Source organism: Xyrauchen texanus, chromosome 36 (assembly GCF_025860055.1).
Source record: "Xyrauchen texanus isolate HMW12.3.18 chromosome 36, RBS_HiC_50CHRs, whole genome shotgun sequence".
NCBI classification, from domain to species: Eukaryota; Metazoa; Chordata; class Actinopteri; order Cypriniformes; family Catostomidae; genus Xyrauchen; species Xyrauchen texanus.
In genome coordinates, this window is record NC_068311.1 from 8365865 (window position 1) to 8383395 (window position 17531).

The 17531-nt window shown below is 38.6% G+C and overlaps 1 protein-coding gene across 13 annotated transcripts in view; it reads left to right on the forward strand.

Annotated features, from left to right (window-relative positions):
• The window catches only part of LOC127630035 (MDS1 and EVI1 complex locus protein EVI1-A-like), a 207362-nt gene that overhangs the window by 175102 nt on the left and 14729 nt on the right, over positions 1 to 17531 (forward strand). For 2 of the 13 annotated variants that reach the window (XM_052107411.1, XM_052107414.1), the window contains exons 4-10: positions 6175 to 6277; positions 6357 to 6603; positions 7552 to 7699; positions 7920 to 8100; positions 12265 to 13666; positions 14200 to 14290; positions 16299 to 16325. In XM_052107411.1, the coding sequence (XP_051963371.1) occupies positions 6175 to 6277; positions 6357 to 6603; positions 7552 to 7699; positions 7920 to 8100; positions 12265 to 13666; positions 14200 to 14290; positions 16299 to 16325 (2199 nt within the window). The remainder of the gene's footprint in view (positions 1 to 6174; positions 6278 to 6356; positions 6604 to 7551; positions 7700 to 7919; positions 8101 to 12264; positions 13667 to 14199; positions 14291 to 16298; positions 16326 to 17531) is intronic. The other 11 variants (XM_052107413.1, XM_052107415.1, XM_052107417.1 and 8 more) reach the window with 11 other exon arrangements.

Genomic DNA, 17531 nt, shown 5'->3' on the forward strand with positions numbered 1-17531 from the left:
GTATGCGATTTGAATTATGGGGACACTAGAAATGTCTTCATAAACCACATTTATAGCATAATACCCTTGTAATTACCAGTTTGTAACCTAAAAAAAAAATCCTCGTAAACCACCCAAACCCAAACCCACACACATACACACACACATGTACACACAGAGCACCTGCATGGCCAATATAATGAAGTATTTTTGCTATCTTTAATAGCAGATTCCTTCTACATTCTCATTCTGTGTGTTTGTTTGAGTGTCACTGTGTTTTTGTGTTATGGGTCTTTTGTATCTTGGCTGCAGCGTGAAAGACCACAGGCCAGGATCACACACACACACCCACATGCACGCTCTCGGTCAAGCATGATGATAATCATTCATTTTGTATCTGTGCACTCGGATAGGAGGAACAACAAATTCCTGAATCTTTATGGAGTGAAATACAGTGAAAAAGAGCCTCTCCAGCAGAGAGAAAGACAAAGAGATAGAGAGAATAATGTAATCATTAGAAACTAGTTCTTATTAATACTGGATTATAAGCTTTATGTTCAAATTTGAGGAGGAAGAAGAGATGAGCAGTGCAGCATTGTAGTGAATGAGTACCGAGTGTAGATGAGTTGGATTTTCATTCATTAAATTTCATTGGGGTGAGTTTGGCCAGATTAAATCCAGTTGGATCAAATTGAGTTGTGTTGGGCTGAATTTAATTAGGGTTAAATTGAGTTGAGTTGTGTTGGATTAAACTGAGTTAAATTTGTACATATCAAATTTAGCTGGATTAAATTAAAATTAGCTAAATTGAGCTAGATTGAACTGGAATAAAAGAAGATGGAGAAAAATGAGTTCAAGGAATATTCTGGGTTCAATACAAGTTAAGCTCAATCAACAGCATTTGTGGAATAATATTGATTACCACAAAAAATAATTTTGACTTGCCCCTCCTATTCTTTAAAAATAGCAAAAATCTAGGTTACAGTGAGGCACTTACAATGGAAGTAAATGGGGCCAATCCATAAATGTTAAAATACTCATTATTTCAAAAGTATAGCCACAAATCAAACGATATGCATGTTAATGTGATTTTAGTGTGATAAAATTGCTTACTAACCTTTTCTGTGTAAAGTTATTGACAATTTTACATCTTCATTGCCATGACAATTTTATGTCAACAAACCCTAAAAAGATTAAACTAACTAACTAAAATTACGATTTCAACAACTTTACAGCTCAATAATACATATGTTTTAACAGAAGAAAGAATGTTTGTGCTTTTACAAAATTATAAGCTTCACATTTCTGCCTTGAAACTCTTAAAAAATTGGCCTCATTCGCTTCCATTTTAAGTGCTTCACTGTAACTTTGATTTTTCCTTTTTGTAAAGAAAAGGACAAGGAGTCTAAATAATTTTTTGTGCTAATCAACATTATGCCACAAATGCTGTCGATTGAGCTTAACTTGTATTGAACCCGGAATTGAGCAACTGAATTACTTTAAATTCAGTTGCTGGATTGAAGTGAGTTCAGTTGTTCTGAGTGCGTCTGGATTGAATTTAGATAAGTGGAGTTAAGTATAGTTTGGCTAGGTTTTAACTGTCTTACATTCAAACATGTTGAAGATATTGCATTTTTTCAGACATTGAAATTGCACAACATATTCTTCAGTGAACTCAGCCATTATAAAATCAACTTACCATTTGCATATCTGCAGATAACAAAGACTTCTTGAAGCATCAGTCTGGCTTTTCAAATGTAATGACGTATGCTGAGAATGCATTCAAGTGTTAAACAGGCCAATTGTATGTATATTCATCTTTGAAACGTGATATTAATCCAGTAGAGGAATTAAAACTCTTCGCATTTTATTTCACAATTCAAGAATGCTGTGATGGCTGGGGGGTCTAGGTTTTCTAAATATTTTACTTTTCTAGAGGTTTGCATAAAAACAAACAAGAAGAGAGAGAGGAAGAGGACCAGTCCAGACATAGCGTTATGATATGGGCCATAATTGTTAAACTATGACACCTTGTCATAACAAAGAGTTAGGCATAGAGTTTATGGCTTCCGGCAACCCACATGTTTTTATAATCACATGCACCTCCTTATAGTGACAAAACATAGAGAGATAGTTACAAAAGATTGACCGTTATCAGTTTTTAGAAATAATAGAGAATTTTGGTTGTGTGGTGGTAGAGGAATGTGCTGCTCTTTTTTTAATCCCCCCTCTTTTCCAATTTCTAGCTCTTAAGAATTAACAGAGAAAATGGCAGATGGTTACAATCAAAGGCAACACAGAAAATTAATATTGTTCATGGACATAATTCGAGGTTGCTTTTTTAATGCTTACATTTTCTTAGTCAAGTTCTTACCTAAAAACATGAACAGAAAAATAAACCATTAAATAAACCATTGGAGAACACTTTTTGATTGACCAATACAGAAAACTGTTGGATTTGTCATGCACAAAGCTAAAAGATAAAAAATTGCTGGAAAAATTTTGATAAACCTTGACAAAGATCATTTAGATTCACCATACACACAAGTCAAAATCAATGTTGCTATTAACACTTACATATTCTTCTTTAAGGTGTTACCTAGAACAGTGATTCCTAACCCTTTTTGAATCCAGGGACCCCCATTGTCCAAGACAATATTAGAATAATCCTTTTTTTTATCTGTATATCTTGTAGGATGAATTTTTAGAGATTTATTTGTATTTATTTTTTTAGGTTAAATAAGTTATATTATTTTAATAAAATGCATTTTAAATCATTTTAAGTCATCTTGAGGAACCACAGGAAATTACCCTTCTGGTCGAGAACCACTGACCTAGAAAAATTACGGCAAAAAAAGTGGTGAACGGTTTTGATCGACCATAACACAGAACGTTAAGATTGGTTGTGCACACAGCTCAGAGTCGATGTTGCTATTTAACATGTAAAAATTATTAGTTCAGGTGTTAGAACAATTAATGGAAAAAATGTCAGACAGAGTTGGACTGACCGTGGCACTTAGAAAGCGTAGATTCATCATTCGATTATCACTTCTTGTCACTCGTCACTTTTTCAGTAACTTCATAAATTGTTTAGGACCTTATCCTGTGTGTATGAGGAAGGGAAAAGGGGATTTTAGTGCAAGGCGTTGGTCGATGTGAGAGTGTTTTTTATTTTTATAGGGCTGAACGAAGGATCTAATGGACCTGTTTATCAGGACATCAGTTGACTAACATCCGTTTCTCATAGACACTTACACAATAGAGCTGAGCTCTGTAAGTATGTGTGTGTTTGGTGCTTGTATGAAGTGACCTCTCTTCTTGGAACACAAGAGAGAGAGGAAAATTTTAAGCTGTTTGCTTCAGTAGTCATGAACTCAAGGTAACAGTCTTCTTATGCTCTTCTCAGTGCCCTCAAAGTCAAGTGCAATTGCCCATGGGTATGCTTGTGTGTGTTTTAGTGCTTGACACACATAACAGTCTTAGAGTGATAAGACCTGATAATAAACATTTAAGGGTTTGTCCTCTATGACGTAGTATGGACAAAGAATCATATTTATTCTTTATGTGTGTTGAAGTATAGGTACAAGGAAGGTCTAGTTTATAGACTCTCTCTCTCTCTCTCTCTCTCTCTCTCTCTCTCTCTCTGTGTGTGTGTGTGTGTGTGTGTGTGTGTGTGTGTGTGTGTGTGTGTGTGTGTGTAAGACTCAATTGACTTTACTTTCTGTTATTAAAAGCCACCGCAACTTTAGACGTTTGCAACCTTCAGTTAATAGTTGACATACAATAGCCACACACCCCAACACACACACACACACAAATGTTTACCTACATCTAAATTATGACCATAGACATCTATTATTTTTATTTGAAGTTAATTATTACTAGATATGGAAAGTTTACCAAGAAAAAACTTTGCAGTTGACTTGTCTAAAGGTTTAAACTAGTTTCAAAAGTTTGATAGTTATCCACACATTATAGTAAGAGTAACTTTAGTTAGCTAGCTATAGTCAGACAAACTGTCAGACAGATAGATAGATAAATCCTGACGATGGCGCTAAACTTGTATTGAACCGGAACATTCCTTTAAGACATCATTGGTGCACTCCTGACCAGAAGGTTGTTCCAAAAGGTTGGTATCTCAATTATGCTGCCTCCTAAGATATCTCATTTTGGCCAAATTATCATATCAAGGTATCATCGTATGTGAACTTCCCTGGGTAGGCGATCCCAGAATGCACCGTGATGAGCTTGGTGGAAAAATAAATCCAAGATGGCGGATGAGACGGAGAAATTTTAATTATAAATATATTAATAATCCATTCAATATTGCAAAGCATAGATACAAAAATGGTTTAATATGTTAGAAGACTATTATACCCAAAATGTGATTGTGCTATGCGTATTTAGGCTCATCGTGTCATTCCTCTGAAGTCACCTGTTATGAGATCAATTGCGAGCAATTAGGATGCTGCCATAGAAGATGGCTGCCTATGTAGGCAGGACACCATGAGGCTGCTCCCAAAGTTTTGTAACAGACCCATTGTAATAATCTTTTTGATAGCTTTCTGTTGTGGTTACCACTCAAAAATCCTTCTTGTAAATAAGCATTCATTCTCTCAACCAATGCGGAGGATTTTCCATCTCTTTATATACACGTTTATGTATGTGTGCAACCAAACACACGCTACTTTAGTGTCTGAAAAGACTTGCCGGTTGGCACTCAAACTTGGCACGGAAGAACCAGGCCACAGCCTAGGATATGTTGCCAGGAGTGATGCCCATTAAACTCCGCTGATCTCTGGGCTTGGCTAGCTCGCTGCATCCCTGGCCAATAAGTTGTATGAGTGTGTGTGCCCGTATCATTCACCCCATGGCCCCTCACACCACGTTTGAACAGCTCTGCCTTTGTCTCATACTCACAATATTATTGTGACCCTTGGCTCTCTGTAGTTGTGTTTGTATGAGAGAGAGACGGCTGGTTGTGACATTTCAAGTAAAAGATATCAGAGATCTGCAGGAAGGCACCAAAACCAGCCGTTAGAGTGTTTGAGACTCTGTTCTCATGTCTTGAGAGTTCTCCTAGTTCCCTGTATTCTGCTTTTAAACAATAGAGCGGGACTTTGTCCCTCTGTGTCCCCCATGGCCTGCTGGGTTTTTTAAACATACGCACACACACACACATACACTTGACCAGTGTTTCCCAGAGGTTTCCTCCACCTTAACATGCCTGTATCATTTTATCTGGAGTGTGTGTGTGTGTGTGTGTGTGTGTGTATGTATGTATGTGTCTGATTGTGTGACATCTCTAATAAGAATGTTCAAATGTCACCACCAGTCTGAACAGGAAGCAAGCCATCTAATGCCTTCAAGGCTTGCCAAAAATAACACCATCCATGACTGTTTCTCCTACTACCTATTGTGTTCACACAGGAAGTGTGTGTGTGTGTGTGTGTGTGTGTGTGTCTCAAACAGATTGGTCTCCTTTTGGATTCTTTAACATCATCTCTCTCAAACACACACACACACACACACAGACACATTCATCCGAGCTCAGGTTCCCATCATTGTTTGTCCATCAAAATGTGTTGTCCTTTAAAATTGTCATTTATTTATTTATTTTTGAATCCACATCATCGTAAAATACAGACATTTATGCAATTTGGAAAAGCCTCTGTGTAAATAAAATCTATTTGTTATTATCATAAGGTAGAGGTTTAAAGTTTGAGTTTGATATTTGGTTTAAACCACATATGAATACGTCTTCACTGTGTCCAGTTAAAAGAGTTAAAAATAATTCATTTTTAAAAATACATTTTATAAATATTTTTGCATTCTGTTCCATTCCTAGCCATTAGTTGTGCTCCACCTAGCTGTTTGTGAACATAAGGACATGTCCTGTGTGAACACCCCCAAAGTTTTGTTTCGGTTGCAACTCGGCAAAGTATCATCCATGAGCTATTGTAACTAATTGTTCAAAAAAATTATTGTGTTTTCATGATTAGTCATTGCATTTCCGAGCACACAAATACTTGGGTACCTATTTCTCTATTGGACACACAAATACATGCACTATGTGGTTTAACTAAACATTTTGTAGTCTCTTTCTTCTTGTTATAGCTAATTTAACTACCCTGTGCCCATGTGTGGTTGTGTTTATGCAGTATTTTATTTCTGTATTTTGTTGTCTTTCTGTAGATCTTTTACCGGGTGGTTCGAGAGGTTCAGCCGGGTGAAGAACTCTTACTGTTCATGAAGGCTGAGGAGTTTTCACGTGAGACTATGGCTCCAGACATACACGGTCAGTTCCCACACACACACTTATACACACACACATGCATTAATACGTTCACTTGTAACTCACCCTTTTTTTCCTGCAGAGGAGCATCAGTATCGTTGTGAAGATTGTGATCTGAACTTTGAGTCCGGTTCGGAGCTGTTGGACCATCAGAAGCACGCATGCGGTACACCGCCTTCCTCCGGCTTCAAGTTGTCCAAACAGGGTCTGCCCAACATTGGGGATGCCCCTGATCATGACACCCTGCATCTACATGCTCTCCCTATGAACATACCTCACTCTCCACAGGAGTGTAAGGAATGTGAGCAGGTCTTTCCTGATGCTCAGAGGTGAGAAAACACACATGGAAACAAACATAAGAAAGTATTTGTTAATGTGCAGCTTGAATAAATTTCACATTTAAAGGGATAGTTCACCAAAAAATCTAAATTCTCTCATCATTTACTCACCCTCATAACATTCTAGATGTGTATGACTTTCTTCTGCTGAACACAAACAAAGATTTTTAGAAGAATATCTCAGCTCTGTTGGTCTATTCAATGCAAGTGAATGTGGACAGAACTTTGAAGCTCCAAAAAGGACATTAAGGCAGCATATAAGTAATCCATATGACTCCAGTGGTTAAATCAACGTCTTCTGAAGCGATATGATAGGTGTGGTAGAGAAACAAATCAATATTTAAGTCCTTTTTAACCATAAATTCTCCTTCCTGCCCAGTAGGTAGTGATATGCAGGAAGAATGTGAATTACCCCCCAAAAAATAAGAATGTGAAAGTTAAAGTGGAGATTTATAGTAAAAAAGGACTTAAATTTTGATCTGTTTCCTCACCCACACTTATCATATAGCTTTAGAGGACATGGATTAAACCACTGGAGCCATTTGGATTACTTTTATGCTGCCTTTACATGCTTTTTGAACCTTCAAAGTTCTGGACACCATTTGCTGAGATATTCCTCCAAAAAAATCTTTGTTTGTGTTCTGCAGAAGTAAGAAAGTCATACACATCTGATATGGCATGAGGGTGAGTAAATAATAAGATAATTTCTATTTTGGGGTGAACTGTCCCTTTAATAAATGAAGATGTAATGATACATTTCGAAGAATTTTTAAGCTGTATTTTTTTCTCATACAATGAAAGTGAATGGTGACTGACTTCATCCCTAACGTTCTGCCTAACATATGCTTTTTTGTTGTCATTTTTTGGATGAACTGTCCCTTTAATGACCTTCTGATCAGATTTTATTAAATAATAATAATTTCTATCTCTCTCTCTCAGTCTGGACATTCACTCTCTGTCTCACTCTGATGAGCGGGAGTATAAGTGTGATCTGTGCCCAAAAGCCTTCAACTGGAAATCAAACCTGATTCGCCACCAGATGTCACATGACAGTGGCAAGCACTATGAATGTGAAAACTGCTCAAAGGTAGAGTCAAGACAAAATATATCTGTGTTTGTGTCTCTTAGCTCACCTTTATCATTTCCCAAATCTTTATTCCCAAATGATTTGGCTGTGTGTTATTTTCTTTCCAGAACAGTGTATTTTAATCTACTGTATGTGAACTAATGCAATATATCTCACACAAGTGTATATTTGTAGGCTGTGCATGTAAACTCTATCTCCGTATTTTTGTCTATTTACCCAGCAGGTGTTCACAGACCCCAGTAACTTACAGAGGCACATTCGCTCTCAGCACGTGGGGGCACGAGCTCACGCCTGCCCCGATTGTGGCAAGACCTTTGCCACCTCCTCGGGCCTTAAACAACACAAACACATCCACTCCTCCGTCAAGCCCTTCATATGTAAGTCACTCAGACCCTTCATATGTAAGTCTGCATGCTTTCTATTCTGAACACCACACCGCAGAGCTGGAGAGCTCCACTGCACTTTTGAAATTCTGACTAAAATGTCACTCGCTGCTCTCTAGAATCAAGATTCTACATACTAGATTCTAAAATAAAGACCCACTCCTCTATGCTATTTTATAAATACCTGCCAAAACTTCACTCTTTGAGAGAGGAAAAGTTCAGGCAGGAGAAAATTAGAACTCTAGAATCATAAATAAAATTATTTGAATTCAGAATCATGTATAATTATGTTAATGTATAATATTGATTCTAGAAAGCTCCTTGTTTCCCACTAAAAGTCTGTCTCTCAAAGTGTTAAAGTTTGGCGGGAAAAGAGAAGAGAGCTCTCTAGAACCTATCGATATTAAACATTCTAGATTCTAGAAAGGTCGACTTTTTATACTATTTACAATTCCCACCAAAACTTCACTCTTTGAGAGAGAAATGTTGGCATTAACTTTGATGCTCTATTCTAAAACATGGGGTTACATTTTTTAACTCGGGGGAACACATCCTCAAGCTTGTTGTTTTTGAAAAACTGGTGGAGCTCTCCCGCTTGTTGATGTCAGATGTTATCCATAACTGCTGTTTTAACGTAGCATGAATGTTATAACAAAAACAGTCAGGATAATACCATTGTTTTTACACATCTTAATTCACAATGTACTTTTTTGCCTAGTAGTAATTGTAGTCATACGCTCGGGTATTTTTGACATGTAGGAATGATTAACAAATGTTTACAAATCAGTTATATTATTTTCATTTGCAAAAAATATTTATGATCTATAACCTGCTTTTTTCTACAGGCTTTGTTGTTTGATACTCTGTGTATTGGCTGTGTGTATATGTGTGTGTTATTTTGTGAGAATGTGTATGCTTAAGTTTGTCATGTGTGTATAGATTCATTAGACTTTGTCTTAGTCTAAGCCTTTTGTTAACCCTAACCCTAAACTTGACCCTGGAACCAACACCTACCTAACTCTTTTATTAAGACCTTTGAACTCTACGCACAATAGGACAGTTCTAGATTAAACGTCACTGACTATTCATAGACATACTGAAAATGTAATGTATTCATATACACATCACATTACTCTCTCATGATCATATCAACTGAGGTGGTCACCATTTGTCTTACGCTCCTCTTCTGACCTCTAAATCACAGACTTACCTTGGACCACGCTGTGAATATTTACAGTACTTTACATGTCAGCACACCAGCTCTGCACTTCTTGAATTCAATGCGTGACCTTTGATATCATATGCGAATGACCTCTTAATCTCATCCTGCATAAAGACCTCACTTGCAAGATAACGATTTAGACATATTAAACTATACTATGACCTCTGAACTTTGCCCGATTGAACTTTATGCACTGACCCTTGTGGTGCTGATCCCACACAGTTTATGTAGACACTGACCCCCCACCCTGAATCAGACAGTAACTAGCTTGCTAACTCTGGCCATTCCAAGTAAATCACTACCACATGCAGCCCTGCTTGAACAGAGACTAACACAGCACCATTAACAGCAATCAGCATTTGAACATGCACCGCTAACAACACTTAATGACCTTGCAACAACACACATCTCGACACTGCACACAGACAGATTGTTGCACATGGTATAAACATATACACACATACACTTACAAATATATATGTACGTTTTTGTTTGTGTACATTTTTGTTTTTTGCAGCTTGAAAAGGTGAAGTGTGTAATTTATTTGCCACTAGCATCACCAAACCAAATTTAAAAATGATCACTCTTTTCAAACAGGTTCCCAAACAGATGGCCCCACCCCAAACGTACACCATTGATTGAGCCAATGTTGCAATGTCTGTCTGGTCGGGGTGCTCAAACAAGTAGAGCTCTACAGATGGCTTACTTTTACAGTAGTTGTATCTGTATGTGAAACAAGGATAGGAGAAAGTATTTCCACATTGAAAAAATTACACACCATTAACTGAAATCAACATTTGCTAAATATGACTAATTAATCTAAAAGAGATCACTCTTATACACACACACTGTAGTGGTAATTCATTGTACCACTGCGGAATGTGTTTATAATATTTAGTTACAGTTTATTAAGACCTGACAACACAAGTGCTAATAGACCTTCCATCACACATGCCCCAGATTTCACACCTGTTCATCCAAATGTGTGTATGTGTGTAAATGTCTGCTGTGCTTCCTGAATGTACAATACCCAAACAGTAAGTTTCTGTACTGGGTATAAAGTTGGGTCCAAACTAATTATACCACTAGTAAAAATGCTTTCATTTTAAATTCTCTAATATATATATATATATATATTCATTACAAATGACATTATCACCATAACATGAATAAAAAATGACCATGCATTTCCCCCTTGTGCTTTAATGACAGCATGTATTCGGTCTAGAATGGTATCAAAGAGCTTCTTGTGTGCTTCAGTGGAAGCAAGGAGTTTAAACATGGTCAATGTCACAAATTTGCTTATTTGATGAGTGCAGAATTGGGCCTTTCTGTGTGGAGATTGCATGTTCTCCCCATGTTCACGTGGGTTTCCTCCGGGTGCTCCAATTTCCCCCACAAGTCCAAAGTTAATTGGAGCAGTACCGCCGCTCCCTATAAGCAGACTATGCAGTCTGCGTAGGGCACCAACTCCCTAGGGGGGCACCATCTTACCCTAGGTGGGCACCAGAAAGTTACTCTCACATGATACGTTATTCAAGGACCCGGAAGCAGTTGTGGCACACCGATGATCACTTTGCGCTCATATCACGCGACACGCGTAGAGCATCAATTTGGCCAGTGGTGGCCCTGAATTGGAGACTATAAAATTGCCCCATATGGCCACTGGGGGGTTGCGTCATGAAGGGCTGGTAGTAAAACCTGTGTCAAGTGAAATATGCAAATCAAGGATTGTCTGCTGTGGTGACCCCTAACGGGAGCAGCCGAAAGAAGAAGATAATAATGCAGAATCTTAAAAATGTCTTATTTATTTTACGTCATAACTGTTAAAAATTCAGCAAAAATGTTAAAACCTTGTTTATTTCCAGGTTTAAATGAAAAAACAGCAAACTGTAATTTCAGTGTTGTTTAGAACTTTTGGACCACACTGTACATGGTCATATGGTGTCTGCATATATAAATTCCGAACAGAAAAACTGACTTTGATAACACTTAAGTCATCCTCTCTCCTTGCACTAATATTTACACCTTATCTCTTGATCAGAGCCTCTGTAAGTGACCGACTCCATAAACACATCCCGAGGTTGAACATCCTCTCATAATGTAACTCACACCTCATGCAATCCGACAGGGATTAGCAAAATACCCACTACACTCCCTAACAATCCCTTCAACTTCCATAAATTTGGAAAACTTCACATTTGTAATAAAGTATGTGATTATGATGAGAAATGCTGGTAGTTCAAAGGCTTCATTTCACACTAGAGGTGTTAGGTTTGCAATGTATAGAGAGATGTTTTCACATTCACAGTGTGTGTTAGGGATTTCACTGTATAAACTGCCATAAGGACAGAGTGTGTGTGCAGTGACATTGCCAACAGTAGTTTGGGATCAATCATGAGTTCCACTGACAATGATTGATGACTGGATGGTGTGGTAGTAGATAGTTTTTGCTTTTTAAGGATGTGACATGTCAAGTCATTTTTATTTTCTATTGCACTTTTCACAATGCACATAGTTTCAAATCAGCTTTATTGAAAATCTTACCTTTATGTAAGTCATACAAGTAATACAAGTAATTTGTACATTGAATAGATTTAATGATGCAGTTTTTCAATATGTTAGTAAAGCATATCAAGATGTGTATGTAATGTGTGAGTGGATGAGTGTGTGATAGACAAAGACGTCGCTTGGTCCATGGGAACGGGCCTACAGGAGAGGATTCATTCAAATCTGTTTCCTTCTCACGCTTAAAATAGAGCCATTGTGCTGTCCCTGTCGTCTTTGTGTGTATATTTGTGTGTTTGTGTGCACCTGTGTCTGACATTGCATTCTTGAATCTGCCATTCTGTGCTTATCCTGCATTTTTGTTTGTTTCTTGGATGTGTGTAGAAATGTGCATGACATGCTAAAATCTACAAGTCTTTTTATGCTCTTCATCCATGTCTCACTGTCTTTAGGCGAGGTCTGCCACAAATCGTACACACAATTCTCAAATCTATGCCGCCACAAGCGTATGCACGCGGACTGTCGCACTCAGATCAAATGTAAAGACTGCGGCCAGATGTTCAGCACTACGTCCTCTCTAAACAAACATCGGCGCTTCTGCGAGGGTAAAAACCATTTCACAGCTGCCGCAGGAGGGTTATTTGCCCAGGGCATGGCCCTCCCTGGTACAACTGGCCTGGACAAGTCAACACTAGCTGGAATGAGCCATGGGAGTCCCGGTTTGGCAGACTATTTTGGGACAAACAGGCACCATGGTAGGTTGACATTCCCAGCAGCACCTCCAGCATTCCCGTTCAGTTTTTCAGGACTTTTCCCATCAGGACTTTACCACCGCCCTCCTTTAATCCCATCCACATCACCAATTAATGGCCCTCAAAGCACAGAACTTCGGAAGAGTCCTCTGCTGTCCTCACCCATTCCTGGGTCACATGACATCTTGAAGAGTTTCTGTAAAGACTTGTTCAACGGGGAGGGAGAGGGTGTAGCGCATCAGAGAGAAGGATCTATACCCAAGCCGAGGCACAGCGGGAAGATGAGCGACCAATCAGAGAGTAGTGACCTGGACGATGTCAGCACTCCAAGCGGGAGTGAACTGGAAAGCACTTCCGGATCAGAGATGGACAGCGAAGCCGAGAGTGATCGGGAACGGGTGCGAGTGCAGGAAAATGGCAAAGGGCTGAAAAGTAAGTCTAGTGGGTTTAATGATGCCCAGAGCCCAACTCTTATCAGTTCCAGTAGTAATAGTAATACTGTTAACGGAAAAGACTTCCCTACACTGGGTCTCATCCAACCATCTTTGGATGAGCACACTGCTGTTTCTGGTGCAGTTAATGACTCAATCAAGGCCATTGCTTCCATTGCAGAGAAATACTTTGGTTCTACTGGACTTGCAGGCCTGCAAGACAAAAAAGTTGGGACACTTCCATATCCTTCAATGTTCCCTTTATCTTTCTTTCCTGCCTTCTCTCCATCCGTCTATCCCTTTCCTGAAAGAGTGCAACTTAGACATCCAGGGCACAAGGGGGAGCCAGAAAGCCCACCAGTTGAGGCTAAAAAACTTCAAGGCAGAAACGCTGAATCACCTTTTGACCTCACCACCATGAGAAAGGAAGAGCATCTTGCTGCTACTTGTACCCCACTGAAACCGGAAGCTTCACATTTAAAATCAGCCAATCAGGATCAGCCATTGGACCTGAGTCTTGGCGGGCGAAATAGAGGCAAGTGTGCGAGAGGGGAGGAGTTAAAAAAGAACCCAGTCTTTGGCGAGGAGAGGATAGAACCGGAGCCACCCAAGGCTGACCCCTCCCTCCAGCATGCAAGACCCACCCCTTTCTTCATGGATCCCATTTACAGGTACTGTCAATCACAAGTCCATACTACTATAACAGTATTAAAATACTGTAGAAATGAAATTGTAGCATCATTTTTTAAAAACATATGGCCAAAATTATGTGGACACCCTATTCTGTTTAATTTGGCTAGGCCTCAATTCTACGCCATAAAATAAATAATTGACTGAGTCTGGTGTAGAAGAACATGCCTTACCTGCACAAATACCAGACTTGAACCCCATTGAAATCCTTCAGGATGTATTGGAACACCAACTGTAAGCCAGGCCCCACTGCCCAACATCAGTGCCTGACCCTTACTGATGCTCTTGTGTCTGAATGGGAGCAAATCCCCACAGCCATGCTCCAACATCTAGTGGAAAGCCTTCCCAGAAGAGTGGGAATCGTTAGGAAGGAACAACTCCTAGTTAATGCCAATCATTTTGAAATTAAATTATCTAGCACATATGGGTTTGGGGTTTAGGTGTCCAATTATTTTGGCTATAGAGTCTAGTGTTTTTAAACTTGTCCTGAGAACTGATATAAGTTTAACATCAGCAGGGTTGAGAAGCGAAAGATGAATGATCCCTTTGAAGTCCTTAAGGATAAGTACATGCGACCAGCTCCCGGATTTTTGTTCCACCCACAGGTGAGGTTTTTCCCACTCCTAACTTCATTTTATTTAAACACCTCATCCCCACAGTCCTGCACAAATCATTACATTATTTTCAGTTGCCTTGTGTGCTGCTGTGATTTCTGTCAATGCAAGCCATTCCAGACACAAATGCTAATAAAAAAGGATGTGCACAGTGACCAGTTTGAAAATAATAATAATAATAATAATAATAATAATAATAATAATAATAGTATAACAATTCTTCAGTTTCTACAGAAAAGGTGATGTACAAGGTCATTCCAGAATTGCAATGTCAGGCATCATATTTTAGTATTACCAATACCTCAAATCCTACAATCCCAAGCCTAAATGTTTACATTTGCGAACATCTACACAAAGATTGAGAAGCCTTTGTTGAATTTGTGTAACTGACAATAATGACAAGATGGAACAGTGTGTAAAATAAAGTTTACAGTTCAGACCCATTCAAGTATATTGGAGCTGTATTGTATCCGCTTGTATCCAATAAATAGCCTGTAACTGTGTATATAATAACTGTGACTTCGATACAGCTCTATGCCAAGCGCATGGGTTTTGGGTGGGACTACCTTTTTTTTATCTCGAACAATAGAATATGAGAGTCATGATTGGGAAACAGTAGTTATTTTTTCAATTCTGTTTTCTACCACTAGTACTGCAGATATCGCTACCAGCAGGTTTAAAATCAGTTTAGCAAATCAACCAAATACTAAACAGTTTTAAATGCTGATTTAACGTTACTTTTCCAATTGAATGGAATTTCCAGTATTGACAAAATAACATCATGATTACAGTATGTTGGCTGTAGACTTATCAGGCCCCAGTGTTTTAGCATTAGCATAGTGACTCCCTGTTCCTCTTTGCAGTTCTGTTGCGAATGATCAGTTCCAGATGTGAGATTTAGACTGGGTGGAGCTTTGTGACACATCTCTCTGTGTGGGTGTCTTTGATTATGATGTCACAATATGATACCCTGTTAAACTGCCAGACACTGACTCCCATTTTTGGAGAGTGTGTGTGAGAGAGAGTGTGTGTACGTTCATTGTAAATCTCTGTGATTTATATGATTTGTGCATCTGGATTGAGTGAATTTTTTGAGTACAGAACTGCAAGTGTGTGGTTTCTTTCTAGAGTGTACAAGCACCTCATTAGTGTGTGTGTATTCTGTAACCGGTTTGCTCTATGTCAGTGGTTTGTGTGTGTGTGTGTGTGATCAATTTTACTCAGAAGTTCTCATGATAACCCACATACACATATAGGCCCTGAAACACACACAGACACTGACTGGTGTAGTGTTTTATTGGCTGTTTCAAGACAGTATTTTATGGGCTGTTTCATTGGGCTGATTTATTCGCTGTGTATGCTTTATGTCAATGCAAGATAATATCCACATGTCCCTTACACACTGCCTAATGAGGTGACCTATCAGCATCCACTTTACTGAAATATTTTCACTAGACTCTCTTATCAGCACTAGGAACTCAAATGACTGCACAGATGAATTATGGGAAATGCAGTTTTACTGTAAATGTATTAGATTGATACTACACATAACAGAGTACAATATGAACAGTGGAAGTTACTGGCAGAATTGTTGGTAAAAGTTAAGAAACAGAAACATATACATGCATGTATCTTTAGTTTTAGATGGCTTTAATGTCAAAAGGACACCAGTTGCATTTTGTAATATATTTTTTTAATGACCTTTAGCCTTCTGAACAATTTAAAGTGTTTATTTTCCTCCATTGGTGCTGATCTTACAGCCAGGGGAGAATGTAGTGTAAAATATAATAACATAAAAATGATGGTTCTTGCATAATTTATGTATTTATTTAAAAAGATACGAATTACTCTGCTGCTTTTGTAAATCTGCCCTTAGTTTCAGTCAGTCAGCTTCTTTGGCATGCTAATCTTCACTCAACATCCCATTACATATTCAGAGATGATTGATCTATTTGATTCTTGATTTTGATTAGCTGTTTTCCTTTTGTCCCACCCCCAGTTTCGCATGCCTGATCATAGAACATGGGTAAGTTACTCGAAGCCAAGTCATTCGTGTACACGTACACGCAGAAATTCTTAATAATTCCATGCTTTTAAAACACAAACACCTAACTTTGCACTTCTACCGACACTGCTCCTCACTCTAAGCATGATACACTAAACGTAATGCATGGATTTTACAAACAAATGCATGGGCCAAATCATAAAAAAAAAAAAAAAAAAATAAAAAAATAAAAAAAATTGTCATTTCCATGCAGAGGCGATTAATGTTCAGTCAGTAAACATTGTCTTTTTGGTGAAACTGGTTGACCAAAGAAGTCTTATTGGTTAGGAAGTCTGGTAGTGACACCAGCATCCAAAACACAACATACACTCACTGAGTACTTTATTAAAAACATTATGATCCTAGTGAAGTTCCCAACATGGTCTTTTTCTGTTGTAGCCCATCCGCCTCAAGGTTCAACATATTGTGTATTCTGAGATATTATTCTGTTCACTACAATTGCACAGAGTGGCTATCTGAGTTACCATATTCTTTTTGTCAGCTTGAATCAGTCTGGCCATTCTCCGTAGGCCTCTCCTTTCAACAAGGCATTTCCATCCGCAAAACTGCCGCTCACTGGATGTTTTTTATTTTTTTGCACCAAACAATCATGCCACGGTCAAAATCACATTATTTTCGCCATTCTGTTGGTTGATGTGAACATTAACTGAAGTTCCTGACCCGTATCTGCATAGTTGTATGCATTACACTACTGCCACGTGATTGGCTGATTAGATAATCGCATGAATAAGTAGGTTTACAGCTGTTCCTAATAAAGTGTTCTGTAAGTGTATGCTGGTGACTAGCAATGCTGGTCATTTCAACAGGTTATTACAGAGCACATTTGATCTTGTTACCAGTTCCTGAGAAGTAAAAATACATAACACACAACAACTGTTCCAATGAAATGGACTCTGTGAAACATTGGGTGAATGAAGAGTCTTTTGGCTGTGCCTTCGTGAATGATTCTGCTGTGTACATGTGTCATTTGCTGTATTTGCATGCTTGTCTCCACTTTTGTGCATTTGTGTGCCAGTGTGTGTGTTAAGCAGACAGAGCAGTTGTTATTTCTGATGGCGCTCCCTGATAATGCAGTGAGTGTAAGTGCATGATTATTTACACAGAGAGAGGAACAGACCACAGCACTGATTTGGGGGGCAACACCCCCATACGGCACCGCATCACTGG